Source organism: Phacochoerus africanus, chromosome 8 (genome assembly GCF_016906955.1).
Source record: "Phacochoerus africanus isolate WHEZ1 chromosome 8, ROS_Pafr_v1, whole genome shotgun sequence".
In the NCBI taxonomy this organism is placed as follows: Eukaryota; Metazoa; Chordata; class Mammalia; order Artiodactyla; family Suidae; genus Phacochoerus; species Phacochoerus africanus.
In genome coordinates this window covers 134,657,196-134,679,269 of record NC_062551.1, presented here as the reverse complement: position 1 = coordinate 134,679,269, position 22,074 = coordinate 134,657,196, and the positions used below count along the sequence as shown (strand labels likewise).

The 22,074-nt window shown below is 40.8% G+C and overlaps 1 protein-coding gene across 1 annotated transcript in view; it reads left to right on the top strand.

Moving 5' to 3' along the window:
- Positions 1-13,655, top strand: part of GIPC2 (GIPC PDZ domain containing family member 2) — an 83,919-nt gene extending 70,264 nt beyond the window's left edge. Inside the window, exon 6 of the mRNA XM_047794305.1 lies at positions 13,191-13,655. Coding sequence (XP_047650261.1) covers positions 13,191-13,336 — 146 coding nt within the window. The 3' untranslated portion in view covers positions 13,337-13,655. The remainder of the gene's footprint in view (positions 1-13,190) is intronic.
- Positions 13,656-22,074: the final 8,419 nt, after the last annotated feature.

Below are 22,074 nucleotides of genomic sequence, written 5' to 3'. Positions count from 1 at the left end.
AAAAAAAAGATAAAAAATTTTTACATCATGGCCTAACCCAGGAGATTGGATATAGTTTCCTGTGCTATATACAGTAAGACCTTGTTTAGGATGTCAGGATCTTGATTTATCAATTAAGACTCTATCAAATTGCAAATAACAAACAAAACTCAATAAATCGAATTCCAACTGGCTTGAGGGAAAGAAAGGGGAAAAATGCTTTGGTTCTTATAGCTGAAATGTCCAAAGATAGATCCTGGGTTCATGAATGGTTAGATCTGGAGTCTCTCTCTTTCTCTTTTTATTTTTTTGTCTTTTTAGGGCTGCACCGTGGCATATGAAAGTCCCCGGGCTAGGGGTCGAATGGGAGCTATAGCTGCTGGCCTCTATCACAGCCACAACAACATGAGATCCAAACCATGTCTGTGACCTACACCACAGCTCATGGCAATGCTGGAACTTTAACCCACTAAGCGAGGCCAGGGATCGAACCTGAGTCCTCATGGATACTGGTCAGTTCGTTACTGCTGAGCCACGACGACAACTCTGAAAAGTTTTCAAATTTTACACAGGATGAATATTATAAGAGTCAGGACCCAGGGTATCAGTTGCTGGCTCTTGATGAACTGAGGAGAACCACACTTTTCAAAGGTGAGAATTAAAGCAGTGTTCAACTTTAGAACTTAACTCTGGGCATAGGTCTTATAGCTACTTAAGTATAAATTGGGCAGAGTAAAATAAATTATATTTAATAATGTTTTGTTGTTAAAATATACACGTGTACAGGGAAGAGTGTTAAGCAACCGTACAAGTAATTATAAGTGAATTAAGAAACAGTTCTTTAAGGATCACTTTTCTTTCACTTTGACAAATTCAGGGCACTAATCATTCTTCACAAATTCCTTGTAAATGAACTAGTAATCCCTTTGTAAATTTAATTTATCATCTGTAGCAAATTCCTCCAATGACATAAAACATCATTATCATTATTCATGATTAGCAATGTGATCAGTCACCTAAGGAGGTAAAGTTTAAGGAGAGTGTTTGAAATGTCAGCCATTTGTTAAATTAGGAATTTCTCTCATTATTCGATCTGATTAGCATGAAATATGAGTCACAAATGTGACACTGATTCAACAAATGAATATATTTACTTGTTCATCTTCCAAGTGTTTCTTAGCTTTCAGAAATGTTCATTCTTAATGCAAATTATGTTGAGAATCATGTTGTTTCGAAGTTGTCAATATAAGTTTTTGATAAAAAATTTAAAAAGTAATATGGCAATAAAGTGACTAAAGTCCAAAATACTATCCTCAAAAAGCACTGGGATGTATTTACCATTTGAAAGTGGAAAGCAATTCAAATGAGTTTAGGTAGATGTAATCCTGGAGGGAAAGGGGAAAGCTGCAAACTCTTTCAGAACCACCCAACGTGGCTTTCCTTGAAATGTTATCCATGGGGGATAATGGTTTCTGGAAGATTTTGAGCCCTGGAAGGCCTTATATGGGACTGGCCTAGCTTAAAGGAAAGTTGTGTCGGAGTTCCCGTTGTGGCGCGGTGGTTAACGAATCCGACTAGGAACCATGAGGTTGCAGGTTCGATACCTGGCCTTGCTCAGTGGGTTGAGGATCCAGCGTTGCCGTGAGCGGTGGTGTAGGTCGCAGACTCAGCTCAGATCCTGCGTTGCTGTGGCTCTGGCGTAGGTCGGTGGCTACAGCTCTGATTAGACCCCTAGCCTGGGAACCTCCATATGCTGCAAGAGTGGCCCAAGAAATGGTAAAAAGACAAAAAAAAAGTTGTGTCGTGTAAGTTTCTTCATTAATATTTAAGGCAATTGTGTATGTGTGTATAGAACAATATTTTCTGATGATAACAATTTAAGAGTTTGGAGATCATCCAACCAGCTCCAGAATTTTAGGATTTCTAATTTATAAAGAGATCTAGCAATGTGGTGGAAGGAAATATGAATGATAGTTTCTCAGTAATTTTTCCCTATAAAATCTTCTAGAGCTCCTTAAAAAGCATACGATAGTGCTATTTAGTGATAATTACATTTCTTCCTGGGATGATTTTCTTTTTTCACCGAATTCAAAACAATGAACATTATAGAAAGTCATCCTTCTCAGATAAAGCCAATGAATTTTTGGAAATAGATTTTCATCCAATGGTCTATATTGACTATATTTTTTGATGGTTGACTCCAATGTGAGTTGCTTGAACTGGGTTGATATTTATGAAAATCACAGGGAAAGTAAGAGCTGAAGACCTTCCGTAGAGACATACAGTCACAGATGTAATAGTTAAATTAGCAATGGTGGTCACTAGCCTTTATTTAAATCCCACTCTGTGCCATTTTCTAGATTTGAGAACAGATTCAGAGGAGTTTGATAACTTGTCCAGAGTTGGCTAACAAGTTAAGATTGAGAATTAATATTTGGACTTTGATACCAAGATTTTTCACCTGAAGTAGCATCTTATATCTGAAAAATTATGTTTAAGTATTTGAAAACTTAGTGGAAAATATAGATTAACCCATAGTCACAAATAAATTTGTCATCAATTATGTAAAAGTTGTTCACTGGTGGTAATAATATAAAGATATTCTCAACATAGCCACTAGAGGTCAGCACGTAGCTGTTATATGTAGTATAACAATTCTACTTAGAATATTTTTTGCAAGGTTGTATTCAGGTGCTAAATATTATTGCAGCATATTTCAAGTCTATTATAGCTAACAGATTAAAAGCATTTTAGAAGCTGTCACTATGTTAATGTAATATAACCCTCTAAAAAGCATTTAATTTTGCTGAAGTTTTTTTTTTTTGGTTCCTATTAAGTAAGAGATTCAACCTTTTATCAAAAGACAAAACACCAGTTTATTTTTCTAGCAAAAATATTTTAAATCTATGTTTATACTTTATCCATTAGCAAAAATTCATACATGTTCAGAGAATGCTCCCTTCTTTTTTCTGTTGCTTTTTAGGGCTGCAGCCGTGGCATATGGAAGTTCCTGGGCTAGGGGTTGAACCAGAGCTACAGCTGCTGGCTTATGCCACAGCCACAGCAGTGCAGGATCCAAGCCAGGTTTGTGACCTATACCAAAGCTCATGGCAATGCTGGATCCTTAACCCACTGAGTGAGGCCAGGGATTGAACCCACATCCTCATGGATACTAGTGTGGTTCATTAACTGTTGAGCCACGAAGGGAACTCCCAAATGCTCCATTCTTAATTTCTTTTAAAATACATAAGCAAATTACTGGTTTTGAAAAGATATATGGAGCACTGTATTACATACAGTAATTCCAACACAACTATGAATCTGCCTAATTGGTATTTTTATTGTTTGTACAAAACCAGGGGTTCCCTGAAGGCAGATAACTTAACTCAGTTTTTTTTTTTTTGTCTTCTTGCGTTTTCTAGGGCCGCTCTTGCGGCATATGGAGGTTTCCAGGCTAGGGGTCAAATTGGAGCTGTAGCCACCGGCCTACGCCACAGCCACAGCAATGCCGGATCCTTAACCCACTGAGCAAGGCCAGGGATGGAACCTTCAACCTCATGGTTCCTAGTCGGATTCATTAACCACTGCGCCACGACAGGAACTCCTTAACTCAGTTTTTAATCCCAGCTCCTACCATAATACCTCTTCTAGTGTAAACTCTTAGTAAATGTTTGTTGACTAAATGTCTTTTAAGAGACACAAAAATAGTAAATTGACAGGGATTATGAGTCTTAATATCATTTTTGAAGCTTTAACCCTTGGACAGATTTTTTTAAGTTACCCAATGCATTTTATTATATTTATAGTTGTACCATGATCACCACAACCAAATTTTATAGCATTTGCCCTTGGACAGATTATTACCTTTTGAACCTTAATTTCTATACCTTTGAAAAAGGGGTATGATAAACAACCTTATTGGGTTGCCAAGGCATTATTTAAATAGTATGTATAAAGTTTCTGTCACATCATAAATAATAGGTATAGCTACTCTCATTCTTAGCAATGATGATTAATAATTATTACTAGTAATAATGACAGCAGGAGTAGCGGTGGAACCTGTAGAAGGTCTGACATCTCTGAGGCTGTATTTAGTATTTGCTAGCATGGGTGTGCCTGGGTGAGATTATATAGTTTGGACCGTGAGGTTATTGTATGGACATCTTAAACCATCATTTTTCTCATTTTGTGCCTAAGGGACCCAAACCAGGGATTGCAAGTTGGAGTAGCCCTTGTCCAGGGTATGTTGGTCCTCTGCTCAGTGCGTTAGACCATGTTGCTGAGCTTCTGGACGTACCCAGAAACCATGCACCAAATTGTTTCTTTTAGCCAGTGCGTGTGTGTGTGTATGTGTGTGTGTGTGTGTGTGTGTGTGTGTGTGAGTGTGAGGCGTGGGGAGGAAGAGAGATTGGTTGATGTGGTGCCCATCAGTGAACATCTGATCCCTATCATTGTTTCCTCCAGCACTTAACAGCATCAATCATGTGCACTGTTCATTTCTGTTTCTGAATGGTCTGTAGACTTATATAATTTATCTGTGTGCATCTTAGTTCTTCCTCAACGAGACTGTGTATCACCCATATGTCAGTATAATTTTTAGATAACCAACTCACTAAATGCTGTCTGTCGGTCCCATGAGATATATTTAGAATTGTAGTCTAGGCACAATTCTGAAAAATGAGTCCTACTTTTCCAGTATTTTATGTAATGGCTACTCCTCTTTCACATCGTGGCTCTCACACAGGATCAGAGCTCTGAGCTTCACTTTCTGGAATGCATACTAAATGCATTATTTATTTGAAATTACAAAGACTCTTCCTGTACCTACCCATTTACCGGCGCTTACTGTACATAAGACGCTGGACTAGTTCCCCTGGGCAGAAAAGACTGAGTAAGCTTTTCAAGATCAGTTGGGAGTTTATTCTCTAGTAGCGAAAATAATGACAGTAGAAAGCAATGCTGCATAGGCACTGTGAAACCTTATTTTTCAAAGTGTGGCTGGGGACTGGCATTACCTGGAGTTATTGGAAATGCAGAATTGCAGGCCCTGCTGCAGAATTACTGAACTGGAATCTGCATTTTGCCAAGATCTCAGGCAATTTGTTTGCACATTCAAGTTTGAAGAGCACTGACAGAAGATTTTAGGGAATGCACAGATCACTTCCAGTCAGGGACATAGGGTTTCATGGAGGAAGGAGCCTTGAAGGAGTGAAAGGATTCTGATGGTGGAGCTGGTGATTAGGAGGAGGTTATCCTGGGCACATGTAGGAAGGAGGAAAGATGGTGTTTTGAGCTGTCAGATTTATAAGGGTACAGCATTAGTGTACAGGAGCATTTGGGAAGCAGGGGTCCTTCAGATCAGAAGGCCAGACTAGGATTTAGAGTTTTTAAGACATGCATTGGTGCCCTAAGGAATATTTTCATGTGTAAGGATGATGCAGACAGTCTCAGAGGTGGAAAGGGACTTCCTGGTCCTTTTGACTCATTACCTAATAGGCTCAGAGCTGTGCTTTAGGAAGAGAAATCTAGTGTGTCTGTGGGGGATAGTTTGCTGACTGGACTTGGAGACTAAGGAAATAGCATGGTGACAGTGAAGATGCAATGCCAATTAGAGACATTGCAAGGAGAGAATCAAGGGGAGGCAGTATTTGGTCCACAGGCAGGAAGAGAGAGGTAATAGGGAGAATGATGGCCCCACTAATGACAGTGGTGATACCAAGACAAGGAGCAGCAGTTTCTTCAGAAAGGGAGATGTTTGGTTTCTGGACATGCTGTTTGAGATGCTGACAGAACACACAACAGTAGAGTTGTCCACCGTTTATTCAGAACGGGGTACTTGGAACTCAAGAGAAGTCAGGGATGGAAGAGAAGGTTTGGAACCGCTCTGGTGAAGACCACCAGGCAGGACCACCGAAGGAGAGGAGGGACACAGAACCTCCAGGTTTATGGGGAGTGTCTCTGGAGTCCTGTTTCCTGAGCACCTGGTTTCTTGTTTCACTGTGTGGAGATGCAATCTGAAGGCCGTTTTCCTCCCTTTCCTTCCTTCTTTCCTCCCTTCCTCCCTTCCTGCCTTCCTTCCCTCTTTCCTTTCTTCTTTCTTTTTTGTCTTTTTGCCATTTCTTGGGCTGCTCCCACGGCATATGGAGGTTCCCAGGCTAGGGGTCAAATCAGAGCCATAGCTGCTGGCCTACACCAGAGCCACAGCAACTCGGGGGTCCGAGCCGTGTCTGCGACCTACACCACAGCTCACGGCAACTCGGGATCCTGAACCCACTGAGCAAGGCCAGGGATCGAACCCGCAACCTCATGGTTCCTAGTCGGATTCGTTAACCACTGAGCCACGACGGGAACTCCTCTTCCTTCTTTCTTTCTTTTTTCATTTCTTCAGTTTGTATCTTTTGGCTTTACTGATCTTTTTAGTTTTATTATTATTATTTTTTAAATGAAAGTATAATTGATTTACAGTGTTCGTGTTCTGTTGTACAGCAAAGTGACCCAATCACAGACATGTGCCTGTGCTGTAAAGTAGGGCCCCATTGCCCATCCAATCCAAATATAACATTTGCATCCAACCCCGCCCAAATGCCTGTCCATCCCACCTCCCTTTCCCTCCCCCTTCCCCCCTGGGAACGCCATGTCTGATCTCCTTGGCCATGACCTATTTCTGTTTTTTTAGATAGGATCATCTGTTCATATTTTATTTTATTTTATCTTATCTTATCTTATTTTATTTTGTTATTTTATTTGTTGTCTTTTGTCCTTTTAGGGCCGCACCCGCAGCATATGGAGGTTCCCAGGCTAGGGGTCTAATCAGAGCTGTAGCTGCCGACCTATGCCACAGCCACAGAAATGTCAGATCCAAGCTGCATCTTCAACCTACAGTACAGCTCACGGCAATGCCAGATCCTTAACCCACTGAGCGAGGCCAGGGTTCGAACTCGCAACCTCATGGTTCCTAGTCGGATTTGCTTCCACTGTGCCACAACCGGAACTCCTGTTCATATTTTAGAGTCCACAAATAAGTGATATAATATGGAATTTGTCTTTTCTGACTTACTTCACTTAGTATGAGAATCTCTAGTTCCATCCATGTTGCTGCAAATGACATTATTTTATTTTTTATAGCTGAGTAATATTCCGTGGTTATATATGTACCACATTTTCTTAATCCACTCATCTGTCGATGGACATTTATGTTGTTTCCATGTCTTGTCTGTTGTAAATAGTGCTACAGTGAACATAGGGGTACATGTATCTTTTTTAATGAAAGTTTTGTCTGGATATATGCCCAGGAGTGGGATTGCTGGGTCATATGGTAGTTCTATATTTAGTTTTCTGAGGTACATCCATACTCTTTTCCATAGTGGTTGTACCAATTTACATTCCTACCAACAGTGCAAGAAGGTTCCCTTTTCTCCATACCCTTCTAGCATTTGCTATATGTAGATTGATTAATGATGTCCATTCTGACCAGTGTGAGGTGGTACCTCATTGTAGGTTTGATTTGCATTTCTCTAGTTATTAGTGATGTAGAGCATTTTTTCATATGCCCTTTGGCCATCAGTATGTTTTCTTTGGAGAAATGCCTATTTAGCTGTTGCCCATTTTTCTTTTTCTTTTTCTTTTTTTATATAATGATTTTTATTTTTTCCCATTATAGCTGGTTTACAGTGTTCTGTCAATTTTCTACCATATAGCATGGTGACCCAGTTACACATACATGTATACATTCTTTTTTCTCACACTATCATGCTCAATCATAAGTGACCAGACATAGTTGCCAGTGCTACACAGTAGGATCTCATTGCTAATCCATTCCAAAGGCAATAGTCTGCATCTATTAACCCCAAGCTCCCCATCCATCCCACTCCATCCCCCTCCCCCTTGGCAACTACAAGTCTATTCTCCAAGTCCATGATTTTCTTTTCTGTGGAAATGTTCATTTGTGCCATATATCAGATTCCAGATATAAGTGATATCATATGGTATTTGTCTTTCTTTTTCTGACTTACTTCACTCAGGATGAGAGTCTCTAGTTCCATCCATGTTGCTGCAAATGGCATGATGTCATTCTTTTTTTATGGCCGAGTAGTATTCCACTGTGTATATATACACCACATCTTCCTAATCCAGTCATCTGTTGATGGACATTTGGGTTGTTTCCATGTCTTGGCTATTGTGAATAGTGCTTCAATGAACATGCGGGTGCATGTGTCTTTTTTAAGGAAAGTTTTGTCTGGATATATGCCCAAGAGTGGGATTGCTGGGTCATATGGTCATTCTATGCATAGATTTCTAAGGTACCTCCGTACTGTTCTCCATAGTGGTTGTACCAGCTTACATTCCCACCAACAGTGCAGGAGGGTTTCCTTTTCTCCATACCGCCTCCAGTATTTGTTATTTGTGGACTTATTAACGATGGCCATTCTGACTGGTGTGAGGTGGTATCTCATGGTAGTTTTTTATTTTTTTATTTTTTAATTTTTTTGTCTTTTTGTTGTTGTTGTTATTGTTGTTGTTGTTGCTATTTCTTGGGCCGCTCCCGCGGCATATGGAGGTTCCCAGGCTAGGGGTCGAATTGGAGCTGGAGCCACCGGCCTACGCTAGAGCCACAGCAACGCAGGATCCGAGCCGTGTCTGCAACCTACACCACAGCTCACGGCAACGCCGGATCGTTAACCCACTGAGCAAGGGCAGGGACCGAACCCGCAACCTCATGGTTCCTAGTCGGATTCGTTAACCACTGCGCCACGACGGGAACTCCTCATGGTAGTTTTGATTTGTATTTCTCTAATAATCAGTTATGTTGAGCATTTTTTTCATGTGCTTGTTGGCCATCTGTGTATCTTCCTTGGAGAAATGTCTATTCAGGTCTTTTGCCCATTTTTCCATTGGGTTGTTAGCTTTTTTGATGTTGGGTTGTAAAAGTTGTTTGTATATTTTAGAGATTAAGCCCTTGTCAGTTGCATCATTTGACAGTATTTTCTCCCATTCTGTAAGTTGTCTTTTTGTTTTCTTTTTGGTTTCCTTTGCTGTGCAAAACATTTTTCAGTTGGGTTGTTTGTTGTTTGTATATTTTAGAGATTAAGCCCTTGTCAGTTGCATCATTTGACAGTATTTTCTCCCATTCTGTAGGTTGTCTTTTTGTTTTCTTTTTGGTTTCCTTTGCTGTGCAAAACATTTTTCAGTTGGGTTGTTTGTTTTTTGTTGTTGAGTTGTACGAGTTTGTATATTTTGGAGATTAGGCCCTCGTCTGTTGGATTGTTTGCCAAGATTTTCTCCCATTCTGTGGGTTGTCTTTTCGTTTTTTTTTTTTTTTTCAATGGTTTCCTTTGGATGTAAAACTTTTGAGTTTAATAAGGCCCCATTGGTTTATTTGTGTCTTTATTTTCATTATTCTAAGAGGTGGATCAAACAAGATGTTGCTGTGATTTATGTCAAAGAGGATTCTGCCTATGTTTTCCTCTAAGAGCTTTATAGTGTCTGGCCTTATATTTAGGTCTTTAATCCTTTTTGAGTTTATTTTTGTGTATGATATTAGAGAGTGTTCTTTTTTCATTCTTTTACATGTAGCATTCCAGTTTTCCCAGCAGCATTTCTTGAAGAGACTATCTTTCTTCTACTGTATGTTCTTGCCTCCTTTGTCATAGATTAGTTGACCATAGGTGCTTGGGTTCTTTCCTCCTTTCTTGACGGTAATGCTATGACTGTTGAAAGAGCTGAGGCATTCCTTATAGACATTAGAGTGTATCTTAGTGGCTTAGGACATAATTTCCGGAATACTGCTGGTACTCATGAGCCTACAGAATTTTCAGATCAGCCATAGTTGTTTTTATTGCATCCAAAAGGCTCTAGCTAAAAAAACAAACAAAAAAGCTTTCCCTCCAATTTGAATATGTCTACTATATTTTAAATTTTCTTCTATTGTCTGTATAGAGAGTCTTCTCACTAATATTTTATTACAGTGATTTCTTTTTCCTTTTTTTTTTTTTTTGGCTTCTGCATGCAGCAGCTCGATGTGGGATCTCAGTTCTCAGACCAGGGATTGAACCCAGGCCATAGTAGTCAAAGTACCAAGTCCTAACCACTAGACCACCAGGGAACTCCCTAGCGTGATTTTCAAACATGCAGTACAGTTAAAAGTCTTCATAGTGAATACTTCTACACCTATCACCCAGATTCTATCATCGATATTTTGCTATATAATTGCTTTAACACACACTTCCCCCTTTACCCATCTGTGGCAGATATTTTTATAAAAACAGAGTCGATTGTAATATAAAAATTATGTACTGCTTTTTCAGTAAATATTAAAACAAAAAGATTTCCTCAAATTATTACAAAATTATTAATAAACATTTAAAATTCAAAATATTTCATCAAATATTTCATCTAATATATTTTACCATACCAGTGGTCACAAAGTCATCCTGTATCTTATGAAATTAAAAAAAATGATCCTGGAGTTCCTGTCGTGGCGCAGTGGTTAACGAATCCGACTAGGAACCATAAGGTTGAGGGTTCGGTCCCTGCCCTTGCTCAGTGGGTTAACGATCCAGCGTTGCCGTGAGCTGTGGTACAGGTAGCAGACACGGCTCGGATCCTGCATTGCTGTGGCTCTGGCGTAGGCCGGTGGCTCCAGCTCCGATTCGACCCCTAGCCTGGGAACCTCCATATGCCGTGGGAGCGGCCCGAAGAAATAGTAAAGACAAAAAAAAAAAAAAAATGATCCTGGAGTTCCCATCGGGGCTCAGCAGAAATGAATCTGACTAGCATCCTTGAGGACACAGGACAGATCCCTGGCCTCCCACGTTGCTGTGGCTGTGGTGTAGGCTGGCAGGTGTAGCTCTGATTTGACCCCCTAGTCCGGGGAACTTCTATATGCTGCAGGTGTGGCCTGAAAAAGACCAAAACAAAACAAAAAAAAATGATCTTGCATCTTAGGCTTATTTATTTATTTATTGGCCATACCCACAGCATGCAGAAGTTTCTGGGCCAGGGACTGAACCTGCACCACAGCAGCAACCTGAGCTGTAGCAGTGACAACACCAGATCCTTAACCAGCCACAAGGAAATCCTTAGGGTACTTTAATTAATTTATTTATTTTAGGGCCACAACCATGGCATGTGAACATTCCCAGGATAGGGGTCGAATCGGAGCTGCAGCCACCAGCCTACACCACAGCCACAGCAGCTTGGGATCTGAGCTATATCTGTGACCCACACCACAGCTCATGGCAATGCTGGATCCCTGACCCACTGAGCAAGGCCAGGGATCTGAGCTACATCCTCGTGGACATTAGTCAGGTTTGTTTCTGCTGAGGCCACAATGGAGACGCAATTCTTTTGTTTTTAAGCTTTTTTAAAAAAAGTATGGATTCCCTTATGTGTGGAGGAAATGAAGACACTACGTTGAAGAGATACCTGCACCCCTGTGTTCATAGCAGCACTACTCACAGTAACCAAAACATGGAACCCACCTAAGTGCTCACTGGCAGATGAATGAATAAAGAAGATGAGGTATATGTACAAGGGGGTATTATCCAGCCGTAAAAGGAGGAAATCCTGTCATTTGTGACAACATGGATGAGTCTTGAGGGCTTTATGGTAAATGAAATGTCAGACAGAGACTGTAAGGTTTTTCTCTTTGTAATAAGTATTTGGAGGGAAGGTATTTTGAAGCTATGTAAATATTCCATTCCTCATGAACCAACCAACCAATCTTCCTTCCATCCATCCATTTGTCAATCAACTAATCATTTCTTTATGGATTCATTATTTCCTTTTTGTTCAATGGAATTATAATCTGTTACCCTCACGACTTATTGTGATGCTTAAATATGTAACAAATCTCTCATCAGTGTGGCCGCTGTCTTCCTCTCCCCACCCCATGCCCTCCTTACCATGCTTGCACTTTCCACCCTACACCAGGCTCTCTAGCCATTGGAGGCCTTTATCACTCTAACTAGGCCTTTGATTCCTGCCCAGGTCACCCCATCCCCATCTCACTTCTGCTCTGATTGTGGTGCCTATCTATGGGCCACATCTCTTTCCCTCCCCCCAGCCTACCTGTGTTTGTACTGAACTGTTTGGGATAAGGAGTAGCTCTGAAAAGCTCTCAAGAGCCCTAGTGGATCTCAGCTGAAAGACTAGGTCTCTTGGCTCACTCAGAGAAATCACACAACTTTTGATTTGTTCAACTTTAACCTGGGAGGGAAAAAGAGGCTGGGCTTTGGTGGTGCTCTTTTACCTGGGGGTGCTTCACTCAAGCCCCTAAGTCATACCCATACTATCTCTTCCTGGTAGCTAGTACTTATAGGGGCCAGAGAAAAAACCAGCTGAGCCTTATGGGCTCCCAGCCAGGTACAGCAGGTCCCCTGGGAATATGTACGCCTGAAGATGCTGGTTCCCCAGACAGAAAATATGAGGTCCAGACAATTTATTAGAAAACCAGAACAAGGGTATCATCTTCACATTCTATCCCAAACTGGAAAGGGGCTCAAAAAGTTACCTTGATTCCATGAGTAGACAGATACCTTCTGCTTCCTTTTCTCCCCAGCTTGACTCCCATTGCAAATTCTTATCCTTTCTCCTTTTTCATAGTTGGGGGTGGAGGAGTGGCAGGGGTTTCAGAGAGAGCTAGTGTTTATGGGGAGGTGGGTTTCCCATCAGGGTCAGCCATGGGGTTTTCTCTTGTTCCACCCGTAGGGACACCAGAAGTTCCCAACTGATGGGTTCCGAGATGGAGGAGAGGGCAGGGGTAGGGCTGCAAACCTAGGTGCAGTGAACAGATTATTTAAAAAAAATCTTTGTGGAGTGTCTGCTGTGGCTCAGCAGGTTACAAACCTGACTAGGATCCATGAGGATGTGGGTTCGATCCCTAGCCTTGCTCAGTGGGTTAAGGATCTGGAGTTGCTGTGGCTGTGGTATAGGCTGGCAACTGCAGTTCTTTCTGATTCAGCCCCTAGCCTGGGAACTTCCATATGCTGCAGTTACGGCCCTAAAAAACAAAAAACAAAAACAAACACAACAACCCCCCCCCCCAATGTTGCCCTCTTGATACGTGATTGATAGAGAGTATCTTTTTATTTTAATTTGTATGACGTATGTAGCTCTACATGTTACTCTTAGTAATTTTCCTGGTATCATTTTTCTCAGTCCTCTGATGCTGTTTTGTGTATCATTAATTTTTAAAAATTATTTTTTGATAGCTACCACAATGTTTGAAGCTGGAAAGGACAAAGGTAACCCAGATGAATTTGCGGTGGCACTTGATGAAACTCTTGGAGACTTTGCGTTCCCAGATGAATTTGTTTTTGATGTTTGGGGAGTCATTGGTGATGCCAAACGAGAATGACCATGATGTGAATCATCATCTCTGGAGGAATGAACCGTGGTTCCTTAAAAAAAACAGTAAGACCTGCTTTTAGACACTGTTATGGACTCTGGTTTGGTTTTCTGTGTATGAAATACATGTTCTAAGTATAATTCTCAATGTAACTTTGATTTCTGGGCATTAATGCAGTTGCACATGTAGTATGCTTAATATAAATTGCCTAAAAGGTGATCGATTTTAATATTCATTCAAAAGCTTTTTTAAAGTTAGTTTCAGGAGTATTTCTAGATAGGTTATTATTATTATTTTTGTTTTTTGCTTTTTGGGGCCCCACCTGTGGCATATGGACGTTCCCAGGCTAGGGGTTGAACTGGAGCTATACCACAGCCACAGCAATGCAGGATCCAAGCTGTATCTTCGATCTACGCCACAGCTCATGGCAACGCTGGATCCTTAACCCACTGAGCAAGGCCAGGGATCAAATCCTCCTCCTCATGGATATCAGGTGGGTTAGTTACCGCTGAGCCACAACAGGAACTGCCTAGATAGGTTATTTTGTTCCCTGTTGACAGCCATGTTTTGTTTTGCACATATAAGTAGTGGATCGCAATAGCTTTGTAGTTCTTTTGCAAAACCTTGACTCAGTGAAAACTAGGATTGGAGTACAATTTGCCTCATAGCATCTTCCTTTTGTTGTAGTAGCTTGAACAGAATATTTTCAGCATATGAAATGTGAATTATGCCTACGAAAAATATTGTTTAGGAATACCTTTTTTTTTTTTTTTTTTTAAATCCTCTGAACCAAGGGAGGAAGATTCCTATAGCCTGTTGATGTCTATGGCCTGCTTTCTCTCTTTGCAAAACAACGATGAACTTATTTTTCGCTTCTTTGTCAGTGCTTCTTTGCTTCTTCAAACTTGTTGTAATCTATTGTGTGGTGTATGTGTTTGCACGTGTAGAAGAAGGTGAAAAAGAGGCAGATAGGGTAGAAACCACTTATATTTGATTGTTTTTTTTTTTAGCAGGTCTTACAACAGTGTTACTTTTCCAATCATATTTTCTGTTATGTTACCTTTTATAAGCATTCCAGGGGAGGTATTTATGGTCTTTGTAGAACTTTTTTTTTTTTTCAAAGATGGTTGCTTGGAAAATAACCATGTTTGAGAACATTTTGGGGGGTTAAAGAGCAATGCTTTTAAGCCCCCTAAACATGAGAGGAGATACTATCAGAAATGGATTTCTCCCCAGTGAAAATGAAGGAAGAAAGGAAAAATGAGAAAATATATTAGCCTATTATTTTAGAGTTCTAATGCACTCTCTCTAAAACCTTCCATTATTGAGAAAATTGAGGGTAAATGCCTGTCTTATCACTCTTCCTTGACATCTTACAGATGTAAGAGAAATGGAAATGAATGGTTTCAACATAGATCATTTAATAAGGCAGAGCATGGTGTGACCAAGCGTTCTTCTAAAGTGTTAGGTGGAAAATGCTGTGTGCTGCCATAGAAATCAGAAATAATAACCTGGGAGGGCTGTATTCTAGGAAATCAGAAGTAGTTCTCTTTTCATGCTGGGTTAATGCTTAGGTAATGCTGTTGTTTTCTGGTGCAACTTCACTTTTACTGCCTTCCACTCCCTTTTGCGCAGAAGTTTAATGCCATGAAGCTGATAGTCTTTGCCTCATTAATCTGAAACCTGCACAGAAACTGCTTTAGTCCTTGATGTGTAACAAAAGTAGTGGCAGAATGTGCATTGCCCTTGCCCATCATTTGGAAATAGGATCCAGCCCAGGCTGTAGGCATTTGTTGCCGCTTGTTTAGTGAATTTCTTTCCGCAGTCCCCAAATACCTATTATTTCTTCATACCGCTTTTCATAGAAGGACCTAGGTAAAAAGAGCTGATATTTTTAGGGATGGGAAAGTTATTGGATGCCCACAGAAACATTTCAGTTTAAACAAACAAAAAAAATCTCGGAGTTCCTGTGGTGGCGTAGTGGTTAACGAATCCGACTAGGAACCATGAGGTTTCCGGTTCGGTCCCTGCCCTTGCTCAGTGGGTTAAGGATCCGGTGTTGCCGTGAGCTGTGGTGTAGGTTGCAGACGCGGATCGGATCCCGCATTGCTGTGGCTCTGGCGTAGGCCGGTGGCTCCAGCTCCGATTCGACCCCTAGCCTGGGAACCTCCATATGCTGCGGGAACGGCCCAAGAAATAGCAAAAAGACAAAAAACAAACAACAACAACAACAACAAAAAATCTCTTGGCACCAGATGGCTAGATTTGCAATGGCAGGTCGTTTGTTATTGATGGCTGTCCGGTTGCCCTTCCCTTTGGGCACATGTGACACTTGGTGCAGATTCTGTGTGATTTGTGGAATCTCATATTCACAAAGTGGTGTGCTCATCATGATCTTTCTAGGTTTTTGATGTGTAAAGTACCCATGGCCATGTACAGCTGCAATGACAACTTGCTTATTAGCATTAAAAGAGCATTATCCTGAAGGCACCTTGTCACCTGGGCACCAGTGCTTTAATACTAATGGTTTTTCCCCCTTGAAATGCCTCTCTCTCACCTCTACTGCTCAATTGATTACGAGGTCAGTTTCTTTACCTTATTTTGTTCCCTTACCTGAAAATATATCTCTTTGCAAACTTGGTGCCTTTTTGGTAAAATTCTCAGTGCATGAAAGGATGCAGAGCTTCTTTCTAGTTGTCACAGGTGGAGGCTGCCCTTCTGCTGGAACAATGAGACAAAGTCATTTTTTTTTTTAAAACATGCCATTTCACTGGCCCCATTAAGTGTTTTTGAAAAGCCTTTGTTGTTTCTCTTGTTCTCTAAGAACTTACGCTCACCTCCCCAATGGAGGAGGATTGTTTTATTCTTTTAAAATTTTGATCATTTTCTTCTTCATTTCCTTTCATGCAAAACAGCATCTTTCAGTGGCCACTAAGAGGACACGCCGTTTTCTTTTCTTCCGTTTTTTTTTTTTTTTTTGGTCTTTTTAGGGCCACACCCAGGGCATATGGAGGTTCCCAGGCCTAGGGGTCGAATCGAAGCTATAGCTGCTGGCCTACACCACAGCCACAGCAATGCACGTTTTTTTGGTGTGTGTGAAGAGAAGGCAAAGGATGAATGAACGTTGGGTTCAATGGGATTTTGAGCATAGCTTGGCTCTGATCAGGTCTACACATTTTGATGACTACAGATGCATCCATTGTGAGTTTTTGTGATGTTTCAAAAATATATAATTATATGATGTGAAACTCTTTAAGAATTCAATTATGAAAGCTGTAATTAGTTAACCTCTGTTTGGGGCTGCTATAGCCAATATTATAATGTGACCGATAAATAGCTAAATAGAGATAATTTAATTTTTCCAAATGATGTTTCATTTGCAATATTTTCCCCCCATACCTTTTACAAATAGACATTTTCCAGGTAAAGCAGATTTTGCTTAGGCCCATGTTATTGCTAGGCCTCCGCCAAGTCCAGAGAGCGCCTTCTTGGATCCATCCCTTATTGTTGCCTCCCTAACAAGTAGCAAAATGGATTTCATTTGCAAATGGTGTTTTCGAGGACTTCCCATCTTGGCGCAGTGGTTAATGAATCCGACTAGGAACCATGAGGTTGTGGGTTCGATCCTTGGCCTTGCTCAGTGGGTTATGGATCCAGCGTTGCCATGAGCTGTGGTGTAGGTCACAGATGCAGCCTGGATCCCGCATTGCTGTGGCTCTGGTGTAGGCCGGTGGCTACAGCTCCAATTCGACCCCTAGCCTGGGAACCTCCATATGCTGTGGGAAGCGGCCCTAGAAAAGGCAAAAAAACACAAAAAACAAAAACGGTGTTTTCGAAATAATGGTTCTTCTAAATAGAGCAGATTAATCCATCAAAGATGTAAAAAAGTGATCTTATGATTATCCTTTCACTCTGTGATCCATCTCAAAATATATAGATGCTGTGGTTCTGGTGGAAGTGATAAAGGATAGTTAAGTGTTTTATCCAAACTGTTGAGTAATTAAAGAAATAGGAGATGCTACTCAACTCACAGACCCAAGTATTAGTTCTCTGTGTAAAATGCATGTATTGGGCTGTGGGAAGGAAATCCTGTGAAATTGGATTGTTATGATCATTATACAGCTACACATGTGATAAATTCATCTGAGTAATAAAAAAAATGCATGTTTATTATCCCCTTGACATGTATTGAAAGAGATATCAGAGTAATTACCAGTCCTTACGCGTATCATGGTCATAAAATGTTTCTAAGATTGTGAAGTATACAAATGGCACAGTTCGTTCCTACCTATTACTTGAAAACCTAGGTCTAAGAAATCACTCAGGATGGTTATTATCTGCTAGGAGGGTGAGCAAAAGTTGCGATGACATTTTTATTTCAATTGGATGTATCACATCTCTGTGAGATTTAAGTATAGCCGTAGATGTTTTCAAGCTATAGGAACAAAAAGGAGAAATTAAAAAGTTTTTGATAGTTTTAAGTAAACATTTTATATTATGACCTGTTGGTCCCATGTATATAATATTGACCATATACAGGTGAAATATTCTACTTTTTCAGAAAGAAATATTTTCTCTATTATAAAAATCATAGCCTATACTTTAGAGTGTGTTTTTGAGATTGAATTTGGAAATCTATTAATATGTGAGATTAGAAATTATATTTTGATATTGTTTAAAAATGTAATATGTGCTGTATTTCTACTTAAATGTACATTTTCATGTATTGATCAAAAAGTAAATTATTTGTAAAGCTATAATAATTTGATTTTTCTGATATTTAAAATGGAACTCAAATAAAAACCTTTTCATGAAAAAAGTGATGAATGTTTTTATCATGAAAACAATAAAGATTGGGAGTTTTAAATATCAGACTTTTGAGTTTTGTCTAACTAAATGATGGGAATAACACATGCGATTGTCAAGGCCTTTATGTTTTTAACATATCTTTGGTATGTTTTTTTCTTAACATCTTTGGTAACAAGGTATGGCCTCCAGGGTCTCTTAGTTTTAAATTCCCCATCCCCAAATTTGCTTTGATGCAGTAAAAATACATGAGATACGCACTGTTCACACTAAGAAGAAATAGTCAGAAATGGTTTCTGTTATAAGATGAAGGTTTACCCAGGGTGACACTTTCTCTTTTATCCAACCAATTTTTTGGTAGTAATTTCGAAGCAGTAGTATAAGTGGAAGAAATACCAGCCCCTAGCTCTTCCTAGTTTTGCCTTTTGGAGTCATTATCCCTCTTTGATAAAGTTTGAAGGCCTTTTGGAAATCCTTACAAATGTGCTATTTCCGCATATGTGGGGGCAGCGTCCAGGAATCTGCATTTTGACACCTCCTCCAGATGGTTCTCATTGAAGTGAATCATGGACCTTTACTGAGAGTCTCTGAAGATCCGGCCCTAGCCCTAGGGTGGAACAGTGGTTATGACTCAAGCGCTCAGGGTCTATCAAGGTAAAGAGAGGCGTAAAAGAGATCTTTAATGCAATTAGCTAAGTGCTGAAATGCATGGATGTAGACTGGGAAAAAAGCCATATGTAACATATGTAACAGTAGGACTTCTTTTCTTTTTCTCTTTTTAAAGGCTGCACCAAGGCATATGGAAGTTCCCAGGCTAGGGGTCGAATTGGAGCTACAGCTGCTGGCCTGCCCCAAAGCCACAGCAACATGAAATCCCAGCCTCATCTGCACCCTACGCTGCAGGTTGTGGCAATGCCGGATCCTTAACCCACTGAGTGAGGCCAGGGATGGAACCCACATCCTCATGGATACTAGTCAGGATCTTAACTTGCTGAGCCACTGTGGGAACTCCAGTAGGATTTCTTTTAATTTCACTAGGTGGGTGATTATCTAAATGTAACGTTATTTGTAATTTGTTATTTTAAAGAAATAGGCTCCCTAATTGGCACACTATGGATTAGCCTATGTGATGGCTTTGCCTCAGTTTACAAGCAGTATTTGATGCTTACCCTCGATGCAATATTGGCTCTTTCTCTTACCCTTATAGGTTTTTATTTTTTATTCTTGTCTAGTTTTTAGATAAAGACCCTCTGAAACAAATGGTTTCTAAATAACATTTTTGCTTTCAGGGGAATGGAATTGACATATACGGTAAGAAGATTGACCTTTCTCTGTGAGAGGAACTTCAGTGGGTGCTGGCATTTCGATTATGGAAAAGTGAAGCTTGTAAAAATGCTACTGGAATTCTCCTTTTATAGATTTTTCTCTCATCGAGGTCCCTTCCTATAGGGGGTAGAATGCAGAATGTGATTCATGCTTCATTCTCTTATGCGTCATCTAAAAATATGTGGGAAATACCACTTAGGATTTGAAAAACATTATAGATCCAATGAACTCATTTAGCTTTGAAAAAGTGGTTTCTCTCCGAGTTAAAATTTCTGTCCCCTTATTCATGTAGGTTATGGTGAAAATAATTTGTTTTAATTTGAACAGCTTTCTAGTGAAAAGTAAACAGAAATATAAAAATGAAAGAAACCAAAGACTCTCTTCCCCATAAAACAAGAAGACAACTTCCTCTTTTGCAACAGCACTGGAGAAAAATGAGGAAACGAGATCGTACAAATTTAAGGAATGAAGGAGGAGGAACCATGAGACTTTACGATAATGGGATAAGGGAAACATTGTAGCCACCTTCCCGCAATGCCCTTCCCTCTCACCAGTCATTCCATTCCTGCTCTTCCTTTCCTGTCTCACCTCCATCCATGCCTCAGACCTTGGACCCGAGTTCCTCTCCCTCTTCCACCCTCTTCTTAGGTGACTTATCCTTTCCCGTGCCTTTAAATATCTTTATATTTGTCAACCCCTGAATCTGTAGCACCAGTTGGAGCCTGTCTTCTGACGTCTTCACTTGGTGCACTAAAACCTTAATGTGTCTAGGAGGAAAACAGATTTTTTCTTAAAAATCCTATTTTCCTCAATTTTCTGCGACAGGAGGTGGCACCGTAATTCACCTCACTGCTCTTTTACCTACTGTGTCTAATGCAGCAGCAAGTCCTTTCCATCGTTTTTCAAAGATGCCTCCCGCGTGTGTCCACGTCTCACCAGCCTCACTGTCACCTGCTTCATCCACATGTCATTTCTCCTGTGGCCGCCGCAGCAGGCTCTGTGCTGCATGGTAACGAGAGCGCTCTAGGAATGTTCAGCTCCCTCGATTTTCTTTCTTTTTGCCTGAGTGACGGGAGTTGTATAATTGTATATTCGTCATTTCTTTTTCTTTCTTTAACCCATTGGACGAGGCCAGGGATTGAACCAGTGTCCTCATGGTTACCAGTTGGGTTTATTACCACTGAGCCACAATGGGAACTCTTTAGCTCCCTTTAAAATGAAAATGTCAGTGCCTCACTTTTTTCTTCTCTGGATAGGTTTGGCATTAAGCTTTTTTTCTATCTTTGAGGGAAAGGGTTTTTGGATGATTCAAAATGACCAGTTTTGACTCAAATCCACGAGTTTTTCGATGATTCGGTTTCTACTAAAATGCCCACAGGGTCTACTGTAAAAGAACTAGCAGGAAGGAGGCAAGATGAAGGACTTCCACAAGTGTAGACTAAAGGGGTGAAGGCTAAAGTGTGTGTGTGTGTGTAGGTGTGTGAGTGTGTGTGCATGTAGGTGTGGGTAGGTGTGTATGTGTAGGTGTGTGAGTATGTGTGTGTATGTGTATAGATGTGGGTAGATGTATAGGTAGGTGTGTGTGTAGGTGTGTGCAGGTGTGTATGTGTGAGTAGGGGTGTGTGTGTGTAGATATGTATGTGTGGGTAGGTGTATGATGTGTAGGTGTGTTGGTGGGTAAGTGTATGTGTGTATGTGTGTAGGTGTGGGTAGATGTGTATGTAGGTGTGAGTAGGTGAGTGTGTAGGTGTGTGTAGGTGTGTAGGAAGGGCAAGTAGGTGTGAGCAGGTGAGTGTGTAGGTGTGGGTAGGTGAGTGTGTAGGTGTGTGAGTGTGGATAGATGTGTATGTAGGTGTGAGTAGGTGAGTGTGTAGGTGTGTGTAGGTGTGTAGGAAGGGCAAGTAGGTGTGAGCAGGTGAGTGTGTAGGTGTGGGTAGGTGTGTGTGTAGGGGTGTGTGTGTGTGTAGGTGTGTGTGTAGGTGTGAGTAGATGTGTGTGTAGATGTGTAGGTAGGTGTGTGGGTAGGTGTGTATGTGTAGGTGTGTATGTGTGGGTAGGTGTATGAGTGTGTAGGTGTGGGTAAGTGTATGTGTGTAGGTGTGTAGGTGTGGGTAGATGTGTATGTAGGTGTGAGTAGGTGAGTGTGTAGACATGGGTAGGTGTGTGTGTAGGTGTGTGTGTAGGTGTGGATAGGTGTGTGTGCGTAGGTGTGTAGGAAGGGCAGAGAGAGAGAGAAGTGTGTTTAAAGGCCCAAGCTGAAGAGGACGGTACCTTGTTTTCCTGCAGGCACATCTTGGTTAGATGGAGAGTTTAGAGAACAAAACCTTTTTGGAACAAGAGTCTTTCAAAGATTCCAGATCTCTCCTCGTGACGCAGAGGGGGTAGGACCCTTAGTGAGGGGTGATGTTTGAGCACCCAAGACCCATGCAGAAGCTTGAGTCATTGACCAGAGAGCTCCAGCCTTCTTAGAACCAGCACTTCCCATCCCCATTTGCTTCTCTCATCAATGTTCACTGAGGGTTTTGTTTGTCACCAGTCTTGCCTGTTGTCTGATGGTAGTGTTACCCCATCAGCTGGGACCTCTGGCTTCTTCTCGTGACTGCCCTATCCCCAGG